Source organism: Electrona antarctica, assembly GCF_951216825.1.
Source record: "Electrona antarctica genome assembly, chromosome: 2".
Lineage (NCBI taxonomy): Eukaryota > Metazoa > Chordata > Actinopteri > Myctophiformes > Myctophidae > Electrona > Electrona antarctica.
This window is the reverse complement of record NC_136807.1, coordinates 22,406,610-22,433,133: the sequence shown is the minus strand read 5'-3', so window position 1 is coordinate 22,433,133 and position 26,524 is coordinate 22,406,610. Positions and strand designations below refer to the sequence as shown.

The 26,524-nt window shown below is 44.0% G+C and overlaps 3 protein-coding genes across 3 annotated transcripts in view; 1 reads left to right on the top strand and 2 right to left on the bottom strand.

Annotated features, from left to right (window-relative positions):
• LOC306934868 (ubiquitin-conjugating enzyme E2 variant 1) overlaps positions 1 to 26,524 on the top strand; it is a 521,434-nt gene that overhangs the window by 375,344 nt on the left and 119,566 nt on the right. The gene's annotated exons all lie outside the window — the stretch shown is intronic.
• Positions 288 to 4,503, bottom strand: cav4b (caveolin 4b; the record flags this gene model as incomplete). The annotated part of the gene is made up of 3 exons (XM_079514408.1): positions 288 to 471; positions 3,128 to 3,315; positions 4,267 to 4,503. The coding sequence occupies 3 exons, from the start codon at positions 4,501 to 4,503 to the stop codon at positions 288 to 290; spliced, it is 609 nt and encodes a 202-aa protein (XP_079370534.1).
• Positions 6,981 to 26,524, bottom strand: part of arhgap4b (Rho GTPase activating protein 4b) — a 37,316-nt gene continuing 17,772 nt past the window's right edge. Inside the window, exons 6-24 of the mRNA XM_079524188.1 lie at positions 25,783 to 25,956; positions 25,133 to 25,261; positions 23,998 to 24,219; positions 23,425 to 23,526; positions 22,216 to 22,404; positions 21,573 to 21,657; positions 21,143 to 21,170; positions 19,643 to 19,739; positions 18,464 to 18,524; positions 17,805 to 17,882; positions 17,475 to 17,603; positions 15,053 to 15,158; positions 13,413 to 13,640; positions 12,788 to 12,843; positions 12,269 to 12,440; positions 10,060 to 10,149; positions 9,341 to 9,448; positions 8,887 to 8,989; positions 6,981 to 7,408 (exon numbers count right to left, since the gene is read on the bottom strand). Coding sequence (XP_079380314.1) covers positions 7,199 to 7,408; positions 8,887 to 8,989; positions 9,341 to 9,448; positions 10,060 to 10,149; positions 12,269 to 12,440; positions 12,788 to 12,843; positions 13,413 to 13,640; positions 15,053 to 15,158; positions 17,475 to 17,603; positions 17,805 to 17,882; positions 18,464 to 18,524; positions 19,643 to 19,739; positions 21,143 to 21,170; positions 21,573 to 21,657; positions 22,216 to 22,404; positions 23,425 to 23,526; positions 23,998 to 24,219; positions 25,133 to 25,261; positions 25,783 to 25,956 — 2,367 coding nt within the window. The 3' untranslated portion in view covers positions 6,981 to 7,198. The remainder of the gene's footprint in view (positions 7,409 to 8,886; positions 8,990 to 9,340; positions 9,449 to 10,059; positions 10,150 to 12,268; positions 12,441 to 12,787; positions 12,844 to 13,412; positions 13,641 to 15,052; positions 15,159 to 17,474; positions 17,604 to 17,804; positions 17,883 to 18,463; positions 18,525 to 19,642; positions 19,740 to 21,142; positions 21,171 to 21,572; positions 21,658 to 22,215; positions 22,405 to 23,424; positions 23,527 to 23,997; positions 24,220 to 25,132; positions 25,262 to 25,782; positions 25,957 to 26,524) is intronic.

Sequence of the window (26,524 nt, the reverse complement as noted above, 5' to 3'; positions counted from 1 at the left end):
TGTACATTCCCTTATATACATAGAAGCCATTAAGAATATGTGACAGTGTTTCTGTAACAGAGTGTGGTCATGGTGCAGACAATGAGGAGGAAACGTGTTAGGCCACCACAGAGATTGAGTCTGGTTGGAAGGACCTGTAATCTGGCTTTGACTGTAAAGGTGACACGGTGACACGGTGACACACACACACACACACACACACACACACACACACACACACACACACACGCGCGCGCGCGCATGCGTGCGCGCACACACGTAACACACACACACACACACACACACACTCATGCAGTGAGTTTGTCACTCATTAGAGGCTGGTCCTTATTAGACAGTGAAATAGTAATTTGGCTGCAGCAGCGGGCGACGGATGAGCAGAAGGGAGAGATGAGAACGTTCACAACACACATCCACAATGACCTGAGGCATGGAAGAAAGGTGTGGCTCAGCTGGATGCAAGGCATCACACACCTGAAGGAGGAACACAGGAAGAATGGGAATGAAAGCAGAGGGTCAGAAGAAAAAAAGACTGAGCAAATTATCATTCAGATTTAACTCAACGTAGAAATAGGCCTACTCTGTGACTCGATCTTGACTCTGCAATCAACATTTTTACCAGAATAAAAGTACAAAGGTATTGGCATTAAGATGCTTGGACACCTCACTAACCCTATAACCATGTAAGAAAATACATTGGGAATAGTAAACAACGTAGCATAAAATGTTCAGTGATTCAATACAGGATGTCTGCTAGGAGATGGGCATGTCCTAATTTCAAATTGTATCACTGGTCATTTGTGTTGAGAAGTCTCAAAGTCTGGATGGAGGAGGATAACACATCTTCCTGGAAGCAGAAGTTGTTGAGTACCACAGACGAAAAACAGTCTAAGTCCAAATTTCATTCTGACCCCTCCACGAAAAGGCCTCGTTGTCCTGAACCCTTATCTATCATTTATACATTATGGATAAATAGTGTGGACTTAGTCTGTTTTTCGTCTGTGGCATTAGATTCTTCCTGATTCATTTGTAATTGGTATTATGGCCCAAATAATGTTTTCATGTTTATTACAGGTCTTTAGAGCAGTAGAGAAATAGGATTTAAAACAATCATATGTTGTCTGGGGAGAGACTGTTCATTAGGAATTGGGAAGAGAATGGCATTAATTTAGGGCCCTTCAAGATATTAATGGATCAGTTAATATTCTTGACTTTCAGGATCTTATCTCAAGATATTGATAGGCATTCTTTTTCTTTTACTTCAGAGTGAGATCTGCTCAGGGTTCCCTGGGGAACAGAGTTAAAAGACCATCTCATTCTTAGCTGGTTCCAGAGTGCTCCTATCCTAAAAAAATATGTCATACTTGATATGATCAATTAAACTCAGAATTATACGCCCTCAACAGGAATGAAAGTCTGGGATGCTATTTGACAATGTATCAAGTGCATCAAAAAAAACAAATCATAAGTATACATTTGAAGTTTTGAAGGATTGGCACCTGATCCGTATTGCACTGTTCCCTGGGAACCGCTTGCACTCTTTTGTCCATGCTGTATGGGAATGTCTGGGGATTTTGGAGTACTCGGGAAAGGTTATAAGAACTTTAACTGACCTGGTGGAAGTACAACTTTTAATGGACCGGTCCAGTTGTACTCATACATCTTTTAAATGCCAGTACTAATCTGACAGTACTAATCTGTCTCTTATTGTAAAGTCACGGAAAGTCTGGCTGGAGGCAAAATAATTATAGTCCAACGCTGGAAACCTCCACATGACATTCCAAAACAAACTTTTTGGACATTCACTATGCCTATCTGGAATGTCATCGGCAAGGATTAACCATGCCCAACAGGACACAATTTCACTGTGGATCAGATTTGAAGGACCTGCTGACTCTGTGATGCAGTGGATGTGTTTAATTAATAAACACATCCATTGTTTAATTAATAGGGTATTGCAAGGAGGGAGTGTTGGGAAGGGATGGAAGGATGAAGGGCGGGCAAGGGGCGAAGGGTGGGGGATACTGAATTCAATAGAATAGATTTTGTACTGCTTGTCTGAAATGCATACTTGATTCCATGTGAAACAATCTACAAGCTCGTAGATCGGCTATATTAAACAAATTTTGTTTGTTTAATAATGTTGCAGCTGGTAAAGGTGGGGCTTTGCGTATCAGTTCATGTTTTGTATTAATCTAAATCTGCAAATAAATTAGTAAACTAAATTTGTCAAAATTAATTGCAGTTGACTAAAAAGTACAATATAAAGTATATATATAAGTATAAAATAAAGTAACGTAACGTAAAATACTTATAGTACAGTAGGCTAGTATATACAGTACATCAGCACATCAAAAACACCAAACTGAAAGTCAGCTCCCGAAACAACATAGTTCTATATGTGCTATATGTGCTATAATTCCTCAGCAGAGTGTGTGTATCCTGTTTGGGAAAGATCAACCGATGCCAAGAAATTAGACTCAGCATTGAACAACACCTGCCGCTTGATCACTGGCTGCTTGAAGCCTACCAACTTGAACAACCCGCATCTCCTTGCTGGCTTTGCCCCTGCTGATGTGAGCAGAGTAGAGAATAGAGATCACAAAAGCTACCAGTGATGAATGCCACCTCCTTCATGGACATGAACTCCGGCCCAACAACTGAAGTCTAGCAGAAGCTTCCTCAGCCATGTCCAGCCCCTAACAACATCTCGGGAAGAAACCAGACTCCAGATATGGACAAAAAAGCTCGAGAATGACACCACTCCTATTCACATGGGAATCCCCCCTTCTAAAGATCTCCGTTCTGGCTCAGAAGCACCATGGGTCCAGTGGAAGACACTCAACCACCAGAGAACAGGAATAGGGCGATCAAAACTGTCCCAACCATCTATGAATGTGGAGAAGAGGACCATACGATGCAGCACTGCCTTGTCTGCCCTCTTCTACCTAACCAGTTCAATTTAAAAGGTCTCGAGTTCAATAATAATGCAAAAGACTGTGTAAACTAAAGAAATGGGAAACTGCCATACAGTATAACCACATGCTTCGAAGACACGAAAATAAGTACTTGCATAAATGTACTTAGTTACCAATACTTTTGATATACCTGGACCTCAACTGTTGCTTACCAGATGTGCAGACAGGCCAGAAGGGCCAATAAGATGCCAGAGAGAAGGGCGAGGGGCACCGCCAACAGCAGAGAAAGACACCTGTATGTCCACAACCGGGCTGACTCGAAGGCCACAACACTGTACACCCACACCCTGTCAATGCTGTGGGGCGACATGGGCTCAGCCAGCACGTCGCTGACCTCTACCTATTCTGACAGAAAGAAAGGAAGAGCAAGGGAAATAGAGGGGGGGGGGGGGGGGGGGGGGGGGGATAGTGTCTGATGTCATTGCAGCAACAGCAGTGAAACACAGTACAGTTACAGTACAGTACAGAGAGATAAGGATACGATAAACAAATTAAAATGAAATACTGGTCAGAGCGTGTCTGACCTACAGTATAGATATCTGAGAATCAAGAGAATAAAAAGCAATAAAAGGGGTTTGTTTGTTACTCATTCATACAGGTAGGATATAAGCTAGACTGTGCAACAGCAACACAATATACAGTACACAAGATAATAATAAAAATAGTACTGGAATGTAATGATATAAAATAAAATAAAGTAAGAAAGCAAGGTAGAGATGCCTGGAGATCGCTTGTTGATGGCCTATGTCCCAGAAGGGGTAAGTAAGTAAGTAAGTAAGTAAGTAAGTAAGTAAGTAAGTAGAAAGCAAGTTAGCAGCAACAAAAAAGCTACAATGGGGGATGTGCTGAATTGCAGAGTATAATACTGTAGAATACACAGCAAAGTCATGGTTCTGTAGTGTACATCCCAGTAATCCATTTACAAGTGTTCCAAGAGTCAGTAATCCCAAAGTACAGAACAGAGCATAATGCGGCTTGGTTGTGGAACAAAGGCCCAGTCCTGGCACAAAGGACTTGCACACTTGCACAGTCCGTGGAAGTCATTGCAATTGCCCCCCCCATCATGCATCTATCCTGTAGGCCTATTAAGCATTGCACTTTTTACAAACAGTTTTTCCCGTGTGTGGGGAAATAATAATAATGTGATAGTAATGTTGCAAGATCTTCTAATTTTAATTTATATAGGCTCTGAGAAGAAGAGAGATATAGCCTTGGATCAATTATACTTCTTGTATATGAAATAAGGAGAGATATGGATAGGATGTCCTTTACATAGTTCCTTCCATAGTACCTTTAGATGCTGGTTGATGCCGTAAGGGTCCCTGTTGGCAGGGTTTATGTTGATTGATGTAGGCGTGGCAGGGACTGTGGGCCGACCGTTAGGAGAGGGTGTTGGCAGGGGTTTGGAGGCAAACTCCGGAGGTGGTGGTGGAGGTGGGTTTATTTGCACTTCACCTCCAGCATCTTCCTCATCATCCTCATCCTCGTCAATAGGACACTCCACCAGACAGTCATCACTCACCATCATTATGACTACTAGTGTATGGGGAGGGGGGGGAAGGGGGGGGGGCATAATATCAACATGTACACACAAGTCAAGGCTATAGCCCACTAGCTCTCGCTAATGTATCACACACACACACACACACACACACACACACACACACACACACACACACACACACACACACACACACACACACACACACCCTCCTAGAGCATTGCGAGCATGTGTTGTGTAACAGAGAGCTAAGCACAGGAACAACCACCTGTTCTTTTACCCCCCAAAAGAAACCATGATAATACTGTAAATAGCAAGTGGTCATTTTAAATGACAAAACATTAATCCACACTATCATATCATATCTCCTTAATTATATGTTTCTCACCAGTGTGCATAATTTAGATTCACCACATAGTTATGATAAAAAAAATACTTCCTGAGACAGCCTTGAGACTTGATAACATGTTTTTGTTGTCCATATACTGCACATTTTAAGAATTAAAAAAAGAGGAATTAATTTGGCAAAGATTCATTCATATGTCCCAAGGCAGAGAGACCTTCATGGCGATGGCATATGATATTAACAGTGGTTTTCGTCTCCAGTCCTGGGCATACAGAACACTGCTGGGTTTCACACCAATCATAGAAACAGAGATTACACCAGCCAGAGCACCAGATAAATGCAATTGAAAAGAAAACCAGCAGTACCCAGAGCTATGAAACACAAAACCTCCACCAACTCATGTTTACAACTTTTTAACTCAACATTAAAGTTCAAAGAGAAACAAACATTTGTGTGCACATTGGAACAGGATGTTCAGAGTATAATTTGATATATGAGGTATAAGGTCTGCAATGTTAACAGCAATAAATCACCCACTTACCTTGTAAAAAAAATCCCTTGTGTTAAAGGAACCCTGCATGAAGTGCTAATGTAAGATGTCAATGTGATCAATTCAAACACTCAATCACAATGTCCCCTTGAGCTGATTTTGGGGGGGTGGTTACAGACACACATTACAACTCGACAGAGTTAGAGTTAGACAGACAGACAGTAATGTGCTTTTAGTGGCTGTTCAACTGTGCGTGCAACATGTGTGTGGGTGGATAGACAGCCGTGGAATGGGGTTATTTTAGGGACAGGAATGGAGGTTGAGATTGAGAAGGTCCTGTTACAGGTCCACAGTGTTGTCCTAACTCTAGATGAAACAATGAAATGTGCACATTTAAACCTGGTGACGTGTGGCATGGTTCTCAGCTGGTTTCACATGGGGATTCCAAAAAATCAGGATCCAAGATAATATAGCACAATGCTCTATCATGTAGAAGTTGACCTCACCCTGTCAGGAACATCTTGCATCTCATTTTTCAGTTCTGGCCCTTTGGTTGAGAAACACATATCATATTGCACAATAGTACTTATTTGAATTGCAACAATGCAAAGTAATGCGAAAAAGGACTTGAGAGACCAGTTATTATTACAGCCAGCTAAACCATTCATCACTTGATCATCTTTATTGTATTTTTTGACCACATACAATTATTAATCACAGTAAATCTAGTGACATCATCCAACAGAGACCGGGAATAACAGAGGGTGTTCTAATCACAGAAACAGAATCAGTTAAAATTCTGAAACACTACAGGAGGAAATGCTATTTGGACACAAAGCAACTGCATTGTACACCCCACAGAAACCATCCTGTAACACAAGTGAACGGGACCTGTGGGTGGAGCTAGAATAAAGTTACAGGGCTCAACTTTGCGGACGAATGGGATGAGACATGTCTCGATAATGGCTCGAAAGTGTTACCACTGCTTTCATAGTTTAAAACCAGAGGGAATTCCCAGGATCCTCTCTGACACAGAGGCCATTTTGGCTCTTGAGGCTAGGATACAGTTTCCAGTTGAAAAGTTAGTCAACCAAAGTCCTGAGTTAATAACTCTTTGCTCTCAGTCTTCTTGCAAGCCAACCCTGAGTTGGCCCAATCCCTAACTCTGGAAAAGCCCTGAGTTGCGGCCTACCCATCAGGCCATTTGTCACATATTTAGGGGAATGTCATCTGTCATTTCATCTGTGCGTGAGTGCGTGTGTGAGGCATGCTGATATAAAATATTGGTCTCACTTCATATAGCTTTCAACTTCCCTGCTGATGCCCTTGTCCAGTCAGCAATTAGTTTTACTTTTTTAATACTTTAAATATGTCAGTAGGCTTTAACCTCCAAAGTGAAATAAAGGCGGGGAGTAAAACACGTGAAGGCACTCCTAGACACAGGCCAGATCAGTCACTAGTATTTTAAATTTAGGGAATTCTAATGTCCATGAGCTGATCTCAGACTTGCCACCAGGGGGCAGCTTAACTCAAATAAATGTTGTTGTGACAGTGTAGCTCACACAACTAGCTGTATAAGAAGTCAGTCTCAGTGATATCACATCCCTGATTTCGAAAATGCAAAAGACAGACCCCCCCCCCCCCCCCTCAATGCCACCTCCACCCATTAAAAAAAGAAATCCAAAACGATAAAAAAGACTGAAAAAAATCAATCACAAAACACACTGGAGGTACTATAATACGGCACTGAGACTAGTGGCACTATGAGATGGCAGACAAGTAGATATTACACACACGTGTCAGAAAAATAAAGCAACATCTTCATCAAATGCATAATCAATCGATCGATCAACCAATCAATCACCTCTACAGTCCAACGCTTCTTTCTATTGGTCCACTGGTCTGAAAAGGGCCCGCCCTCTGAGTCCAAAACCACCTTTTTTGACAGTGGGGACGGACTGAGTCACAGAGGAGGAAGAGGAAGAGGAGGAGGAAGAAGAGGAGGACGACGAGGAGGGAGGTGTAGAGGACTGCTGGGAAGGCTGACGGGACAGGAGCTCCTTAAACACTGAGTTCATCTGACGACTGATCATCTCCTGTGAGACAGAGAGACATGTAGAGAGAGAGAGAGATGTAGAGAGATGTAGAGAGAGAGATGTAGAGAGAGAGATATGTAGAGAGATGTAGAGAGAGAGATGTAGAGAGAGAGAGATGTAGAGACATGTAGAGAGAGAGATGTAGAGAGAGAGAGATGTAGAGAGAGAGATGTAGAGAGAGAGAGAGATGTAGAGAGAGAGATGTAGAGAGAGAGAGAGGTGTAGAGACATGTAGAGAGAGATGTAGAGAGAGAGAGATGTAGAGAGATGTAGAGAGAGAGATGTAGAGACATGTAGAGAGAGAGATGTAGAGACATGTAGAGAGAGAGATGTAGAGACATGTAGAGAGAGAGATGTAGAGACATGTAGAGAGAGAGAGATGTAGAGACATGTAGAGAGAGAGATGTAGAGAGAGAGAGAGAGAGAGAGATGTAGAGAGATGTAGAGAGAGTGATGTAGAGAGAGATGTAGAGAGAGACATGTAGAGAGAGAGAGAGATGTAGAGAGATGTAGAGAGAGAGATGTAGAGACATGTAGAGAGAGAGAGAGATGTAGAGAGATGTAGAGAGAGAGAGATGTAGAGATGTAGAGAGAGAGAGAGAGAGAGAGAGAGAGAGAGAGAGAGAGAGAGATGTAGAGACATGTAGAGAGAGATGTAGAGAGAGAGAGATGTAGAGAGATGTAGAGAGAGAGATGTAGAGACATGTAGAGAGAGAGATGTAGAGACATTTAGAGAGAGAGATGTAGAGACATGTAGAGAGAGAGAGATGTAGAGAGAGAGATGTAGAGACATGTAGAGAGAGAGAGATGTAGAGACATGTAGAGAGAGAGAGATGTAGAGAGAGAGATGTAGAGAGATGTAGAGAGTGATGTAGAGAGAGAGATGTAGAGAGAGACATGTAGAGAGAGAGAGAGATGTAGAGAGATGTAGAGAGAGAGGTGTAGAGACATGTAGAGAGAGAGAGAGATGTAGAGAGATGTAGAGAGAGAGATGTAGAGAGATGTAGAGAGAGAGAGAGATGTAGAGAGATGTAGAGAGAGAGATGTAGAGAGAGAGAGATGTAGAGATGTAGAGAGAGAGAGAGATGTAGAGAGATGTAGAGAGAGAGATGTAGAGAGAGAGAGATGTAGAGAGAGAGAGAGAGAGAGAGAGAGAGAGAGAGAGAGAGAGAGAGAGAGAGAGAGAGAGAAGAGAAACGGAGGGTGCAAAGAGAAACGGAGGGTGCATGGTTGAGAGAAATGGAGAATGAGAAAAGGAGAGCGACAGAGCCAGTGAGAAAAACAACAAAACAAAAAATAAATTTTCAAAGTGAAATAATTTCTCATATTATAATTTAATTTTGAATTCAGCTGAATACCCACTACAGGGAATACACAACATATATTTAATTATGCATTGACATCGTACTTTTGCCAGCGCAGTACATGTAAATTACAACCAATAATGTGCATTCAGAAGACTGCGATGAACTGCAGACCTTGTCTACTGGCGGCTTGTCTGTCTGTACAACTGGAAGTCTGTCTGTGGCTCTGATTCCACCCTGTCTCACAGTGTCCAGAGTGTGCCGGCGCTCCTGGTTACTGAAAGAGGGAGGGGGGGGGGGGGGGGGGGGGGGGGGGTTATTCAATATAAAACACAAATATGATCAATTACAATCATACAATATTTCCAAATTAATACGATAACTCATTGTTTATGTTCCAGGATTTTCCACTCTGGAAATTGAAATTTATATTCACGAGATACACGATATGTTGTTATATCATTGCTGTCGGTGGAAATAAGCCTCATTATGTCAAAAATTCTTGCTTCTCAGGATTCAAATTCAAAACTAGCAGATCTGCTGTACAAGCTCAAAACGCATCGCGGTGTGTGTGTGTGTGTGTGTGTGTGTGTGTGTGTGTGTGTGTGTGTGTGTGTTCCAGTCTCACCCTGGTAGGTGGCGTGCAGCAGGAGAGGTGGGCGGCTTGCGAATGGGGCTCCCCTCGCTTCCTCGCTGTCTCCCTGGCAACGAAGCACTGTCACTGTTTACCCGCATCCTGTTCCAATGTGCACACAAATGTTGGTTTCTCTTTGCTGTGTGCACTCATGGGCAACAGCTTGTGCGTGCTTGTGTGTTTTCATGTGTTCCCATGGAAGTGAGTTTGAGTACATGTGCATTCTAATTTTAATTTATGTATTCATTCATTCATTCATTCATTCGTGTGTGTGTGTGTGTGTGTGTGTGTGTGTGTGTGTGTGTGTGTGTGTGTGTGTGTGTGCACGCCTACGCGCGCGTGCGGCTGCGTGTGTGTGTGTGTGAGTGTGTGAGTGTGTGCATGTGTGTGTGCATGTGTGCGCGCGCGCGCGCGTGCACATGCGTGTGCGCGCGCGCGTGCACATGCGCGCGTGCGTGCGTGCGTGCGTGCGTGCGTGCGTGCGTGCGTGCGTGCGTGCGTGCGTGCGTGCGTGCGTGCGTGCGTGCGTGCGTGCGTGCGTGCGTGCGTGCGTGCGTGCGTGCGTGCGTGCGTGCGTGCGTGCGTGCGTGCGTGCGTGCGTGCGTGCGTGCGTGCGTGCGTGCGTGCGTGCGTGCGTGCGTGCGTGCGTGCGTGCGTGCGTGCGTGCGTGCGTGCGTGCGTGCGTGCGTGCGTGCGTGTGTGTGTGTGTGTACCGGGTAGTATTCTCTGCTTGTGGATCCTCAACTGTCAAGTTACCAGTGCTTCCACCTCCTCCCCCTTCGTCCTTCTTCCCTCGCTCTGAACTGATGGAGAATGGAAGAGAGAAGGACAAATGAGCATCGCGCCTGTCACATACATGTGCAGAGCAAGTTCAGTCAGGAAACCTCATTGCAGTTGCTGCCGGCTGTTAATTGGGCCGCCTCAGCATCACGCTCTCATTCACATGATTCACTCAGCCAATCACACACTCACTCCATCTTCATACCGGCTATTTAAACTGGAAGGTTTGCACTCACTTATACTTGCTGCTGCACACTGATACTGCTGCGCTGCTGTATGCTAAACTTTGCTGCTCACCCTCCTCCACCCCAGCTACCACCTGTCGTTTTGGATCTACTGTTTAGGTACGGGAGATTCAGAGTCCCCATGGTCGGGACTGATGCGCTTGATCTGAGTACCTAAAAAGCAGATCCAATTCCTCGCCAAACCATAATAAATATATTGCTCATTTTATATTCAATAAATATATATTCCATCCATTCTTGAGTTCTTGAGTTCCCCAAAGAAAGGAAATCCATTACAATTCACCATGTCCAGAGGTACATGTGTACTGTACAATATACTATACATTACACTCAAAGGCAGTGTTGGGGGGTATTGGGTAATTTGGGGAGCTTTCAAGTAGATAATCATAATTTTAGTACATTTATCGCTAGCCTAAGATTACGAAACATTAACAAATAAAACCTAATAAACGTATTGAGAAATGTAGTGTCTGGTACCTGTAGGCTTATTATTATGTATGTATTATGCATGTTATTATTGGCTGTCACTCAATGGTCCCCCTAGAGAAGACAGATGTCCCACCAGAACGTACTCACCAGATCCTTAGCCTAACCTTAAAGGGACACTATGTAACTTTTCTTTTAATTAATAAAATGTAATTGTGTCCAATCTCCACAATAGAGTATGTTAATACAATATAAATTACAATTGCAGTGGTTGTATTTTATCCCCCTGCTCTTCTACTCAGACATTTAGATTGTGTCAAAAGTCATGTGTCATGTGGATCTGATACGCATTTTTAACTGATGGTCAATATTCAATTTATCCCCTGAGTAGCCAAGCAGGCAGGCTCTACTAGCTCAATGGTACAATGTCAGCACTTCCGCAAGAAACCTGGTTCAAATTCGGGGGTAAGAGGAAAGTTTAGTGCCGCTTTAACTACAACAAACCCATGCCTAACCTTAACTAAACCGAATTAAACCCATGCCTAACCTTAACTAAACCGAATTAAACCCATGCCTAACCTTAACTAAACCGAATTAAACCCATGCCTAACCTTAACTAAACCGAATTAAACCCATGCCTAACCTTAACTAAACCGAATTAAACCCATGCCTAACCTTAACTAAACCGAATTAAACCCATGCCTAACCTTAACTAAACCGAATTAAACCCATGCCTAACCTTAACTAAACCGAATTAAACCCATGCCTAACCTTAACTAAACCAAATTAAACCCATGCCTAACCTTAACTAAACCGAATTAAACCCATGCCTAACCTTAACTAAACCGAATTAAACCCATGCCTAACCTTAACTAAACCGAATTAAACCCATGCCTAACCTTAACTAAACCGAATTAAACCCATGCCTAACCTTAACTAAACCGAATTAAACCCATGCCTAATCTTAACTAAACCGAATTAAACCCATGCCTAACCTTAACTAAACCGAATTAAACCCATGCCTAACCTTAACTAAACCGAATTAAACCCATGCCTAACCTTAACTAACCCGAATTAAACCCATGCCTAACCTAAACTAAACCGAATTAAACCCATGCCTAACCTAAACTAAACCGAATTAAACCCATGCCTAACCTTAACTAAACCGAATTAAACCCATGCCTAACCTTAACTACACTAGATTCATAAAAAAACATGTTTATTCTTAACTAAACTGAATTAATTAAATCCATGCCAAAAATTAAGTAAACAAAATATAAATATAAAACAAAATTTAAATCCATCCCTAACCTCAACTAAATTGAATTAATGGTACTTCTGTCCTTTCAGGAGTGGCCATTTACAGTAGTGATGAACACTAGTGACCCACAAAGAGTATATTAAGAAACCCAGAATTAAGGTATGGTCGTATGGAAGGCCTTCCGAGAACAAATGCGGAACTGTCACTTACCCATCAAGGACGTTGATGTACTTGTGAGGGATGAGGCCCTTCACACCTCCCACTTCCCCCCTCCACCAATCACAAGATGCCTTGCTGTTAAGTATGAGGAGATCTCCTTGCTTGAAGGACAGCTCAGCCGGAGACCTTGCCACATAGTCAAACATTGCCACCGCCTCCCACTCTGTGCACACACGCACGCACACACACACACACACGCACACACACACACACACACACACACACACACACACACACACACACACACACACACACACACACACACACACACACACACACACACACACACACACACACACACACACACACACACACACACACACACACACACACATTTATACATACAGTATACGGTACTTCAATATTATAATATTATATATATTCAACTGCAATTCCGTGTATCGTACTACATTACCTGATTTAATTCCATGAACATGGAACATTTGACTAATTTGTGCATAATTGTGTATTTATTATACATAGAGTTTTGGTTCCTAGTACTGTGCTCACCCTCCTCACTGGGTAAATGCTCAGCTTCTCCATCTCCCTCTTCAGTAATTGGTTCACTGCAGACAAAGCGAAACAGGGATTGAGGTTGTTACAGAGTTCTACTTCTGTTTCACATTTTCACTGACTGCTGCACGTGCCGTTCCTCTCTGATTATGCAATCTGAAGGACCACTATGAGCACTCTGCTGTACCACGAGGCTACAGCTCATGTGACAATTAAAATACCGCTGTAATTAACCACATTATCCATGCAGAGAACATTTCATTTACCACTCATGGAGCGAGTACTGGTAATGCACATGCATATTCTTTCTCTTATCATAGCAAAATACCTCAACACACACACATTAGAATTGAAATGATTATTTTTAGACAACAAAATTGATAATGGACTTGTTCAGATATTCATAACATCTTGGAGAACGTCCGAACTCCGAATACATCCAAAGTCCTGAATGATGTCATTTTGTATTCGTGTCTAACCAGTTAGTTCTTCGACTTGCTGCCTTTGAACTTCAAAAACGGACTAAATTAGCAAAACATAACAAAATGCACCTTGATGACGCCAAGGCAACGGCTACACCCACCCCCACCTCCATGTTGACAAGGAGAAACTCATCTCTCACCAGTATTCTTGCTCCAGGGTCATGTGCTTCTCGTAGACGGGCCCCGGCAGTTCCGATTGGCTGGGGAAGATGGCGTCATGCTGGATGATCATGGTCTTCACCAGGTCGTTGATCTGCGGCTGCCTGGCAACAGCGTCGCCGGGCTCCGCCCCCCTCAGCAGGCTGGGGCCGAAGCACACCGCCAGGTTGTAGGGTAGCATCATGTTCTCATCACTGTACTGGGACACGCTGGGTGGACGGGACACACCAAGCTTAGATTAGTTTGGGATTTTTCATTCGTTTTTAACTTTTTTAAGTGGGTTCGCTTTTGCTACTTGAGCTTAGTTTTTATTTTTGCAAAAAGTTCAGTTTTTATTAGTTCTGGTGTTACTTTTTGTGTATCGGTTTATAGCGTGGTAAACCATCCCGGTCTGACCCTAAGCACTGGGTGGACTGGTCTGGCTCTAAGCACTGGGTAGACTGGTCTGGCCCTAAGCTCTGGGTGGACTGGTCTGGCTCTAAGCACTGGGTGGGCTGGTCTGACCCTAAGCGCTGGGTGGGCTGGTCTGACCCTAAGCGCTGGGTGGGCTGGTCTGGCCCTAAGTGTTGGGTGGGCCGTTCTGGCCCTAAGCACTGGGTGTACTGGGCTGGCCCTAAGCACTGGGTGGGCTGGTCTGGCCCTAAGCGCTGGGTGGACTGGTCTGGCCCTAAGCGTTGGGTGGGCCGTTCTGGCCCTAAGCGCTGGGTGGACTGGTCTGGCCCTAAGCACTGGGTGGGCTGGTCTGACCCTAAGCGCTGGGTGGACTGGTCTGGCCCTAAGCACTGGGTGGGCGTTTCGCAAGAGCCAATCAACGTCTGTCATTCATAGAGCCCTGAGCACACACACTGATTGGCTCTTCCACTTTTCGTTTTTTGGTTCCACCGGGATGGTTACCAGGTTAGTATGGACTAGTCAAGATTCAACGAGGTTGACAAACAAATTGCTAAAACCTTTTGTGAAAACACAAAACAGTTTCAGTTAGTTATTGTTTTTTGTAATAGAGAGTATGTGCATGCACAAATCGAGTGGCAAAGTGAGTGGCAAAGTGAATTTAACGTCGTTTAACGTCAGTTAATGCAATCAGATAGGACTTTTCTGTTTGGATGTATGTATGGGCTGTCAAGGACAGAAAGTAGTTTATCTACTCAGTAGTAGGCGTTCCCGTGTAACTTCCGGGTATGATGATGATGTCACGCGCATACCCTCTATACCTTGTTTTTATTTGTATTTCAGTTAACTAAAATGCTTTTTAAATTCTATATTTTGATATTTAGTTTGTTTTAGTTAAATGAGACTTAAATTAAATGACACCACCCCAGCACCACCGGTGGGCTCTGTTATTTATGTTCCCCATGGGGGGTTATTGTTTATCTATCTCCCTGCTCTTAATGTTTTATGTTGTTGCTTAATCTTGCCGAGCAGGGAGAAATCCAGCAGAGCCGAACGCCAAGTCAAATATCATATGCACACTCATTACTCATTCTGTAATAAATATTGGTATCTATTCGTGAGTTGTCTGACTGAACTATAATAACTAACCTTAGCTCACAATGTATTCTTATTTTCATTTTCACACATGGTTAATTTGACAAGCATGAGAGAGGTTATTGCTGCAGCTTACTGATTGAGGAAGGCAAAGAGGTAACGCAGGACAACGAGGAGTGGCCTGGGGAAAGACGACACTATCACTTTGATCTGGGACGCTTTCTCCATCAGTCCCTCGATTTCTGCAAAGAGGGAGAAGGGGGAGAGGTGAAGCCAATGAGAGAGTTGAGAGAAGAAAACCATGAAAACTAGAGGGAAAGAGCACTGGTTCTCAAAGTTGGGCCGGGGGGGGGGGGGGGGGGGGAGCCAGGGGTCATTGAGGGGTTCATGGGGGTACCCAACAAAATGTGTTAATAGAGGATCAGGATAGTTTAACCACTTACACACATATTTTATGAAACATTTTAACAATACAAATCATGTATGGGGTCCAGCGCACAAAATAGTTTCTGATGGGGGCCTGCATTGGCCAAATATCAATTAATTTGGGGGTCTTTGAGTGTGTGTGTGGAAAAACAAACAAAGACAGATTCAGACCTTGCCACAAAGCAGGTAATCACAATGAAAAATCTGTCCTTTATATAGAATAAAGTCAAACTGGCATTGTGGCACAGAGCCAAACTGTACTACTTTGAACCTGCTTCAGAAAGAGAGAAACCCTGAACAACACACTGTGGTACCTTTCTGTCAGCAAACAGTAACCTACTACTAGACTTGTGGCCTAGAGAATGAGACGTGCCAAACCATGATCCTTTGCAAGGTAGACAGAAGTGTACAAATGTCAGCAGCATGTTCACATAATCTGGCATTATGTGAACATTATAGTGGCTCTAAACACTGTCAGAAGGAACACTGGTAAGTGAGCTATAGGCAATAGTCACTCGTGAGTCAAGTGGCAGCGGTGGCCGAACGGATTGCGGAGCGGTCTTGATACCGGAAGGTCGCCAGTTCGAATCAGCGGTCCGACACGTTAAAATTACCACCGCTGAAGTGCCCTTGAACAAGGCATTGAACCACTACGATGAAATGTGTTCTATGAGCAGGGCCTGGCTGGAAACAAGTTCTTGAGCTTAGCCCAGATACCCTGGGTAAATATAGTAATCATTTCATTTAATTTCAGTCGTGAGGATACCTATTCACGAATATGCAGTTAGGACACATAACCACATGCCTTCTTCAGTGTGTTCCTTGCTAGTTCTACTCCCAGCTAGCCGGGTTGTGTTCTGTGTGTCTCTGTCCGCCTTTCTGTCTCACTGTCGCTTTCAAAATAATGGAGACTGTCACGGGGCAGCCCGTGCCCTATACACAGACAATGATTGAGGACATTGCATAAACTTTACTACACCTGCTTCCAATTAATTATCAATCAGCCGGCTTGGAAGTGGCGGGTCAAGTTGTAAAGTGTATGTTCTATTTATTGATACTGTAACTGAAATGCATTGCTGAAGTATACTAATTGTTTTAAATCTATTTATTGATTTGAAGTTGAAGTGATTGTGAGTCACACCTCCCCTCTGCCGTGGCATTCCTGTTGATTGGGAAGGTGCCAAGTGCTGCAGAGGAGGAGGGGTGTTTGATTCAAGAGAAATCTTATTTAAAACGAAACTATAGTTTGTGTATGAATGGACGTCTGGAATTTCATTTCATTTCATTCAGTTTAAGTTAATGGTAAAACCTTCAGTAATGGTGTGTTAACTTATTGCTTATGGTGAGTTAATAAAATTGCCCATTATTACTGTGATGTGGTTTGGTATGTCTCACTCCTATAAAAGGGAGCCTGCAGGTGATATGTGTTAGTGAGACCTTGGTTGACACACAGGTAACAGCCTAAGTGCAGCTGGCAGGGCCCTTTGGAAAGTAAGGGTATGGCCTGTTACAGCTTATGTGTGTACAACTGTTATTTTGGCCAGATCTTGTTTTTCGTCATTGTCTTTGCCAAGGCTGCACCGTACTATAATCTGCACTGGACTGCAAATGTGAATAAAAACCCTAAAAGGGCATTCTTGGACTCCTCTGTCTTTTTGGAGCCTTGGCCGGTCGGCCAACTTCACAGACAATCTTTTCAAAAAGTGTTTTAATCTAATATTCTCCCATTCCTACTGTGTACTTGTATAGTCACTGCTCTAAAGTGGCACCCGCAAAGGTCTGGTGGTTAATTTAGTTGCACACTAACAAGAGAAGTCTTTGTGGCTAGCAGACTCATGAACTGCAGCCATGTCCATGACTGCAATAGCAGTCAATTATATAAACCAGTGATGCAGCTCTGCAACATAGGAGTAAACAATTTTGCATCAGGTGATTCCGGGCAGAGGGAGAGAGAGAGAGACGCAGACACACACCTGTGTAGAATTCACCCCTGCATACAATATGCAATAAACAATCTTGCTGTGGTTTGAGTAAACGTGGTGTATGCTATTGGAGCAATACAAACTTAAAGATAAAGGCTCTCAAAGGCAAACAATAAACAAGCAGGTTGAAAGTGAAGTTAAATGTCTTACGGAAACACTCCAGCAGCTGAGAGTAGCTCTCGTAAGGAAAGAGAGGAGGTTCCAGACCCCTGAAGTACAGCTTCAACACGCCTGCCACAGAGTCCAGGTCACATTCACTGTCTGATAGAGGATCCTCTCCTACACACACACACACACACACACACACACACACACACACACACACACACACACACACACACACACACACACACACACACACACACATTATTAGTTGTCTTTTTTGCACCGTGTTGTATCATAACCGCTGGTCCATGGCTGTTCAAAATATGCTCGTGGTCCAGAGCTCAAAACAGGTTGAGAACCACTGCTGTACTGTACCTCTCTCAAATGCATCTCGGATGTGATTGACTTCTCTCTGAGACCCTGGAACTCTGAAGATTCCTTCATGATGAAGGCCTGACAGACCAGACATATTTATAGGGATGTAAGAGTGAATGAAACGCCCACATACACCTAGAGACACACTCATGCAGAACTACAAAACAATCTATCCATTTGTATCTGTGATTCTGTGTACATCAAGTGTCAAGCTTTGATTTTCTTGAAAGTCAGTGTGCCATATCAACATGACATTTTATTATGATAAAAATAAAATATAATATATATATATAATATAATATATAATAAATAATAAATATAACAGAGTTTGATTCCCATATTCATTGACAACCTTGTTTCTTCTTCTTTTGAAATATGTTCTTTCACATCAGGACATTGTAGGCCTACTAATGATTAGAGCACACCTATCTCCAAGACTCCCTCTCCAGTCAGAGTTCAGTTTGAATGAATGTAGAATTGTGTGCAGGATGTAATTTGCACACGGATGTGAGGGGACTTAATTTAATTGACATTTAAAAAAAAATATATATTTTTAAAGAAAACTCCTCTCTCTCACACTTATGCCAGTGATCACACTCCCCGGCACGCACGCACGCGCACACACATAGTGCCATATTGTCGAAGCCTGCTAGACTCACCATGAAGGTTTATGAAACGAATGCAGCTTTCAACCACCACAGGAATCTGCTGCCCGGAGCTCTGGCGGGGGGGGGGGGGGGAGAGAGAGAGAGAGAGAGAGAGAGAGAGAGAGAGAGAGAGAGAGAGAGAGAGAGAGAGAGAGAGAGAGAGAGAGAGAGAAGCTTTTATTCTTAGAATTGGGTGGTTTAAAACCAAACCAATTCAAAGTCTTTAGGGCAGTCTTCATGGAGCATTTACTGTACATGATTGGTTTCCAAAGCTGCTCTCGCCACTGTTCTAGCAACTACCTGGACTTTGATGTCACCAGTACAACACACTGCTCTTACACATGCATTAAGAAAACACTTAAGTCACTGGCACTGGGTCGGTACCTGTGTCCGAGACATTCTCCTCCGTCTTCTGCACCGAGACAAGCACAGCACAGAGGCCAGAGAGAGAGAGAGAGAGAGAGAGAGAGAGAGAGAGAGAGAGAGAGAAAGAAAAAGAGCGAAAGAGACAGAGACAGACAGAGGGAGAGAGAGACAGAAGAGAGAGAGAGAGAGAGACAGAGAGACAGAGAGAGAGAGAGGATTAGTAAAGTGAGAGCTAGACAGAAGGCAAATAAAGATTTAGTAGCAGAAGGAACCGACACGGATACGCACTGCACACACACAAGACACTTGTGCGTGCACGCACGCACGCACGCACACACACACACACACACAAAACAAGAGGAGCAGAGAGAGGAGAAGGCATAGAGGCCATTGCATTTTAATCCCTTTGACGGAAGAGATAAACGGGGGAAATGGAAAAAAATATGAGAGACAGCTAAGCCATAAGCATGACTCAATACAGGAAGGAACCAATTAGGATACAGTATAGACAAGTGGACTGAGTGGTTCTGAGTGTGAGTGTGCGACGTGCATGCGTGCGTGTGTGTGTGTATGTAAAAGATTTCCTACTCTGCATTTTCTGCATTAGAGTTTTCTCAAAATGTTTCTCTTGTGGGTTATACAGTGATGCAATACAATAAGTAAACTCTATATTGGTTTATGTGCACGTGTACTGTACTGTAAGTGCATGTGCGTTGTATGTAGTAAGTAGAGTATACAGTATCTGTGGGGAAGAGTGTGCGTGCGTGCGTGCGTGCGTGCGTGCGTGCGTGCGTGCGTGCGTGCGTGCGTGCGTGCGTGCGTTACCTGTATGTAGGAGAGCATGTCTGTGGTGAAGAGTTTGTGACAGTACTGGGAAACGGGTCTGGACTTCCAAACACGTACTGACCGAGCACATTGCACTCTGGGAAATATAATACATCACAACTATGATACCACTTCACACAGTTGTATGCGAGGTGCATGTATGAGAGACTGAACTCTCTCTCTCTCTGTATGGGGGCCTCCATGTATGAGAGACTGAACTCTCTCTCTCTCTGTATGGGGGGCCTCCATGTATGAGAGACTGAACTCTCTCTCTCTCTGTATGGGGGGCCTCCATGTATGAGAGACTGAACTCTCTCTCTCTCTGTATGGGGGGCCTCCATGTATGAGAGACTGAACTCTCTCTCTCTCTGTATGGGGGGGCCTCCATGTATGAGAGACTGAACTCTCTCTCTCTCTCTCTGTATGGGGGCCTCCATGTATGAGAGACTGAACTCTCTCTCTCTCTGTATGGGGGCCTCCATGTATGAGAGACTGAACTCTCTCTCTCTCTGTATGGGGGCCTCCATGTATGAGAGACTGAACTCTCTCTCTCTGTATGGGGGCCTCCATGTATGAGAGACTGAACTCTCTCTCTCTGTATGGGGGCCTCCATGTATGAGAGACTGAACTCTCTCTCTCTCTCTGTATGGGGGGCCTCCATGTATGAGAGACTGAACTCTCTCTCTCTCTCTGTATGGGGGCCTCCATGTATGAGAGACTGAACTCTCTCTCTCTCTGTATGGGGGCCTCCATGTATGAGAGACTGAACTCTCTCTCTCTCTGTATGGGGGCCTCCATGTATGAGAGACTGAACTCTCTCTCTCTCTGTATGGGGGGCCTCCATGTATGAGAGACTGAACTCTCTCTCTCTCTGTATGGGGGCCTCCATGTATGAGAGACTGAACTCTCTCTCTCTCTGTATGGGGGCCTCCATGTATGAGAGACTGAACTCTCTCTCTCTCTGTATGGGGGGCCTCCATGTATGAGAGACTGAACTCTCTCTCTCTCTCTGTATGGGGGCCTCCATGTATGAGAGACTGAACTCTCTCTCTCTCTGTATGGGGGCCTCCATGTATGAGAGACTGAACTCTCTCTCTCTCTGTATGGGGGCCTCCATGTATGAGAGACTGAACTCTCTCTCTCTCTCTGTATGGGGGCCTCCTGTACATAACTCTGACCTTTCTCTTAGATTTCAACCCATGATCATTTAAATGATTAAATCAAAGTCATATACAGTTATTACAGTATACTGCATCAGATATAATCAAAGAGGTAAGTTTGAAGATCCATTTTGGATGTAATTGATTTTAGCAGTTGTTAGATAACTGTGAGTTTGGCTGTGTAATGAGCACAAACATTGTGCGAGCACCTTGCAGGAATCAATCAGTCCCTGCATGACACCCACTCCCCCATCTTTCTCTTCTCCTCTCTTTCCTCCTACTTCACGCTTCCTTCCTTCCTTCCTTCACCTTTGGCTGTATCTCTGAGAGCTGCACTTACCTGGATGGATCACTGTCAACTGCTTCGGCTGGGAAACACAAAAGCAAAGTTATTTGAACCTTTATTTTACACGTGAATAGTGCATATTATGTTCAGCCAAACAGAAAATAACTGATTTTCAAGTGGGCAACATATGGTGTCATATTGTTAGCAGTTATTTCTGGCACCGCCAATCAGCAAATTATAAATTAGACTTAAGTGGTCTACACAATAAAACCAAAGTCACCAGCATTGTTCTCAAAGGCCTTCTTAAAGGCCTTGGAGACTGGACTGACTTGGACAGTTTTTCAACCTTACTGTATCTTCATGCGTTTTTATCGGTAGGAGTAATGATCAATACATGGTCTTGGTGCTATGTCAGTCTCTGTGAATGCCAGTATTAGTAATGGTACTTTCAGTGTTAGCATCATTAGTACTAGTAGGACATTACCTTTCTGTATGGCATCATGTAGCAGATCATGCTTGGATTGAAGTTTGGAGGTCAGAGAGCTGCTGGAAAGGAACTCCTTCACTTTCTGAAGAAAAATAAAACCTTAAATCAAGGCTTAAAATTAAACCATCATCTTGTTGACCATTTCCTCCACAGCCCATTCCACAACATACAGTATGTCATCTGCATTGTTTAATGTTTTTAATGTTTAAATTTCACCCCAACATGTCTCAATAATGCTATTTAGACCACATGCTGTTGTGTCCTTTCCAATACTCAGGAGTGGGATTATTGAGTATGAAGTAAGAGCAAAATACTGCCATGCCAATACGGTTGACGCATACACGCACGCACGCACGCACGCACGCACGCACGCACGCACGCACGCACGCACGCACGCACGCACGCACGCACGCACGCACGCACGCACGCACGCACGCACGCACAGACACAGACGCACAGACACAGACACAGACACAGACACAGACACAGACACAGAGACACACACACACACACACACACACACACACACACACACACATGCACACGCGCACACGCACACGCACACACAAAAAGAAAAGAAAAGAAAAGTCAGACAGCTGGAACATTGGGCATTGTAGCATTAACCAATCACATCACTCACTGTAAAGTAGTAGGTCTCTGTCTCCTGCTGATTGGCTCGTCGCTTTGCGAGGGCTAGTTTTGGGCAGGCGCCTGCTGCTATTGGAGGTTCATGCGATATGCTGCTGGGCACGTCTGGGGTAGAGTTACTGTCACTGTCACACATGCTGTCCAAGAGCGCTGTGAGGGTGGCTTTGAGCGTTTTACTGACCTAAGAACGACGACAAACAAGGAATTGTTTTTTTGTCAATTTATTTTGTACTATACGAAGTTCAAGTTGTGACACGCCGTGTCTGTGGCCTGTCTGTGCTCTGTGGGCATATCTGCCCATGTATGGCCGATATGCCCATGTATGGACTGGAAATTTGTGATATCAATGAAATTAGTAAATTACTTTGACAATGATGAGGCAGGCTGATAACACAGAGCTTTTCTTTGTGCCCAACATCAGTGCAAATATGGAGATACCCATGTGTGTGTGTGTGTGTGTGTGTGTGTGCGTGTGTGCGTGCGTGCGTGCGTGCGTGCGTGCGTGCGTGCGTGCGTGCGTGTGTGCGTGCGTGCGTGCGTGCGTGCGTGTCCAGATTATGCCCATATACTGTATGAAGAGAACCTGCTGTCAGCGTAGACCGTAGACTGACATTGTTAAGCAACTGTTTATGCATGCCCATACTGTATAATATGGTGTATTAATGTTGTTATAGGCAATGGTTTCTGTTGTGAATAATGTCACATGCCAATATACTGCATGGGCATCCCCCATGCCAAAGAGTCAAAGGGGGCGAGTGAGATCCTATTTCTACCAATCAATAATCCTGTCAATGCTGCGGCTGCCAGAACCTGCACATGTGTCAATGGACACATCCTGCGTATGGATGTTTATGTATGTATTACAGTATGTTGTGTGCAGTCTTAATATGCATAATGTCAGGTGCTTGTGTAGTGTAGTGTGTGTTGAAGTGCTGAGGCGGGCAACATGTAGATATGTAGACAGATAAGACAGACAGACAGACAGACAGACAGACAGACAGACAGACAGACAGACAGACAGACAGACAGACAGACAGACAGACAGACAGACAGACAGACAGACAGACAGACAGACAGACAGACAGACAGACAGACAGACAGACAGACAGACAGACAGACAGACAGACAGACAGACAGAATAACACACTCCACAGACGCATCACAGGCAGGGAGACAGGGAGAGTATGAAATCACAGCTCACCTCTTCTGTTTCCAAGGTAACAGCGCTGAGGCGAGACTGAAGCTGCTGAAATCTGGTCTCCAATTCGTACCTCACCTGGCTCTCTGCACTTACCTCGCACACCTGCAACACACGCACGCACACACACTATAACAACCAATAAGACGCCTTAAGGGCGAGAAGCTCCTTAGTCTAATGAGGACATGTGAATGAGGCTGTGACTAGTTAGTTATTAAGCAAAGCAAAACTAATGAGGGGTCATACAGTTTTGCCAACAGATTGAATTCATGGCTGGGCAAGCTAACCATGTTTTAAATTGTTGGTCAGAGGTTACAAGTATAGAAACCGAATCCCATTGTATAGTTAATTGTTAATGTGGAACAGTGGGCGAGCGCTTTACTACCATCTGCATACTGTGGATGTGTACTCTCTCTCTCTCTCCATTTCCTGTCAGTCTACTGTACGATAAAGGCACAAATAAATCTTAATAACTTTAATAACTGTATACAGCTGTGACAAATGTGTAGTTGTGTTAATAGTGACAGCATGTAGCATCATTCATAGCATAGCATAGCATATGTATAGAAGCCTGACCTGGTCTCCCTCATGTGGGTGGTAGTTGAATTTGAACGGCAGGCAGAAGGCCGTGTCGTGTTGCTGTAGCAACGCGTCCCTGTCCCCGCCCTGGTCCAGTGATGTCACGGCGGTCTCCAGCTGCTTGAGCCCCGCCTCCTCCGTCTTCTGGACACGTCCCCTGGCGGCCAGGTAGCACCGCATCAGCCGCTCCACGGAGAGGTGGAAGCCTAGATCACAGCACTGGTATGGGAACGAGAGAGAGAGAGCGAGAGAGAGAGAGAGAGAGAGAGAGAGAGAGGTGGAAGCCTAGATCACAGCACTGGTATAGAGAGTATGCACATGCATCACTTTTCTACATACAAAAAAACGTTTTAAATAGTTCAAATAGCCGATCTACAAGCTCACAATGTCTCAATGTAGATCGGCTAGTTGAACTATTTTTAAATGTTTTTCAAAATAGTAAAAAATGGCAAATACGTTTAGGGATAAGGGATAAGGGAGGCACAAGATGGAGCCAATAGTGTCTATTTTACCCCATGATGATGTACGATGATAAGAGTGCCCCTCACTTCACACGGGTGTGATTTTTTGTTGAGGGGCGCTAGCCCCTCCTATATTCAGCTATAGTGTAGATTTTTGTCTAACACAAACATTAAATGCCATTGACAATGAATTGATAATTTACGTCATATGTGTCTAAATTTTCATTGACGAAGAATGGAGAATTTACCAGTACATCATAATAATGTGTCTGAGCAAATCATGTTACATAATTAAGAGCACCCCTCACTTCACACGGGTGTGATTTGTTTCATGTGGATGCATCACGATAAAAGTGTGGTACGTAAAGGACATGTTGTCCATACTGTACACATCAGAGATGTGTGTCTTTAAAGGACATGTCCATACTGTACACATCAGAGATATGTGTCTTTAAAGGACATGTCCATACTGTACACATCAGAGATATGTGTCTTTAAAGGACATGTCCATACTGTACACATCAGAGATGTGTGTCTTTAAAGGACATGTCCATACTGTACACATCAGAGATATGTGTCTTTAAAGGACATGTCCATACTGTACACATCAGAGATGTGTGTCTTTAAAGGACATGTCCATACTGTACACATCAGAGATGTGTGTCTCTTACATCAATCAGAGTGCTGACATCCTGCAGGTAGTACTTGTTCATGGCCGCGTTTGTCGCCGAGAGGTTCAGCAGGTAGTCGTTGCGAGCCTTGGTGCACTTCAGCTGAGTCTCCTGCACTCTGCCGTGCCTCTGCACGCACGCACGCACGCACGCACGCACGCACGCACGCACGCACGCACGCACGCACGCACACACGCACGCACGCACGCACGCACGCACGCACGCACACACACACACACACACACACACACACACACACACACACACACACACACAGGACAAAGTCAGAGAGGGCACACAGAAACATTAAATGAACACATTGACAAGACACTATAACGTGCACAGACACATGCTCTTTGTTCATCACTATTGAGAACGTGCACGTGTTACACATGTACAGATTAGTTCACTGATAAACACATGCACACACAGCAGTTAAGAGCAGTAACAGGAAACTGTGCAATGGGCCACTTTTAAGACTTCCTGTGCCTCTTTCAAACCACAAACACAGAGGCACACGCACGCACATATGCACGTGCACGTGCACGCGCACACGCACACACACGCACACGCACACACACACACACACACACACACACACACACACACACACACACACACACACACACACACACACACACACACTTTACCTTTTCCATTAGTCTCTCCATCTTCTTGACTGAACTCCGCCTCTGCCCTACTGATTGGACCAGGCCAAGGTCAGCTGACTTCCCCGTTTGTCTCTCCTCCAATCGCTCGGCCTCCTTCAGCTTGCCCTCAGCTGTCAGGCAGTCTGTGTGGTACTGGTTGTATGTCTTCAGAGCCTTCATCAGGACACCGCAAAAATATCAAATACATTTTCAGAAACATTATCACCCCGTATAACTCATACCCTCTATTTTGGTACAGTATACGTGTTACATAGGCTTTAGATTTCATTTGTATGGAAATGATCAACGCACTATTAGCTGTTTTTTCCACTGAATTTGTTCTACCAGATTTTAACCCATTAAGACCTGAAGCTGATTCTACAAACAAATGTCTTCTAAATCAGTGGTGCTCAAAGCCAACCCATTTAGACCTGAGGCCGATTAAAAAAAGAAAAAAAAGGCTTCTGAATCCTAACCGTTTTCTGAAAAACCTATGTTTCTGTCAGTGGTGCTCAACCCAAATATGTAGGGACCCCCACCAGAAGCAAAGATTTGAGTTAAAAATGTTTGCTCTGAAAGAATATATATTCACATTATATTCACATTTTTACGATTTTTCAAAAATAGCTAAAGTCTAACATAATGCTTAAAACGCCAAAAGGGGACCCCTAAAATTGTATGTTTATCGTTTCGTATCGTGTGTGTGTGTCATGTGTGTGTGTGTGTGTGTGTGTGTGTGTGT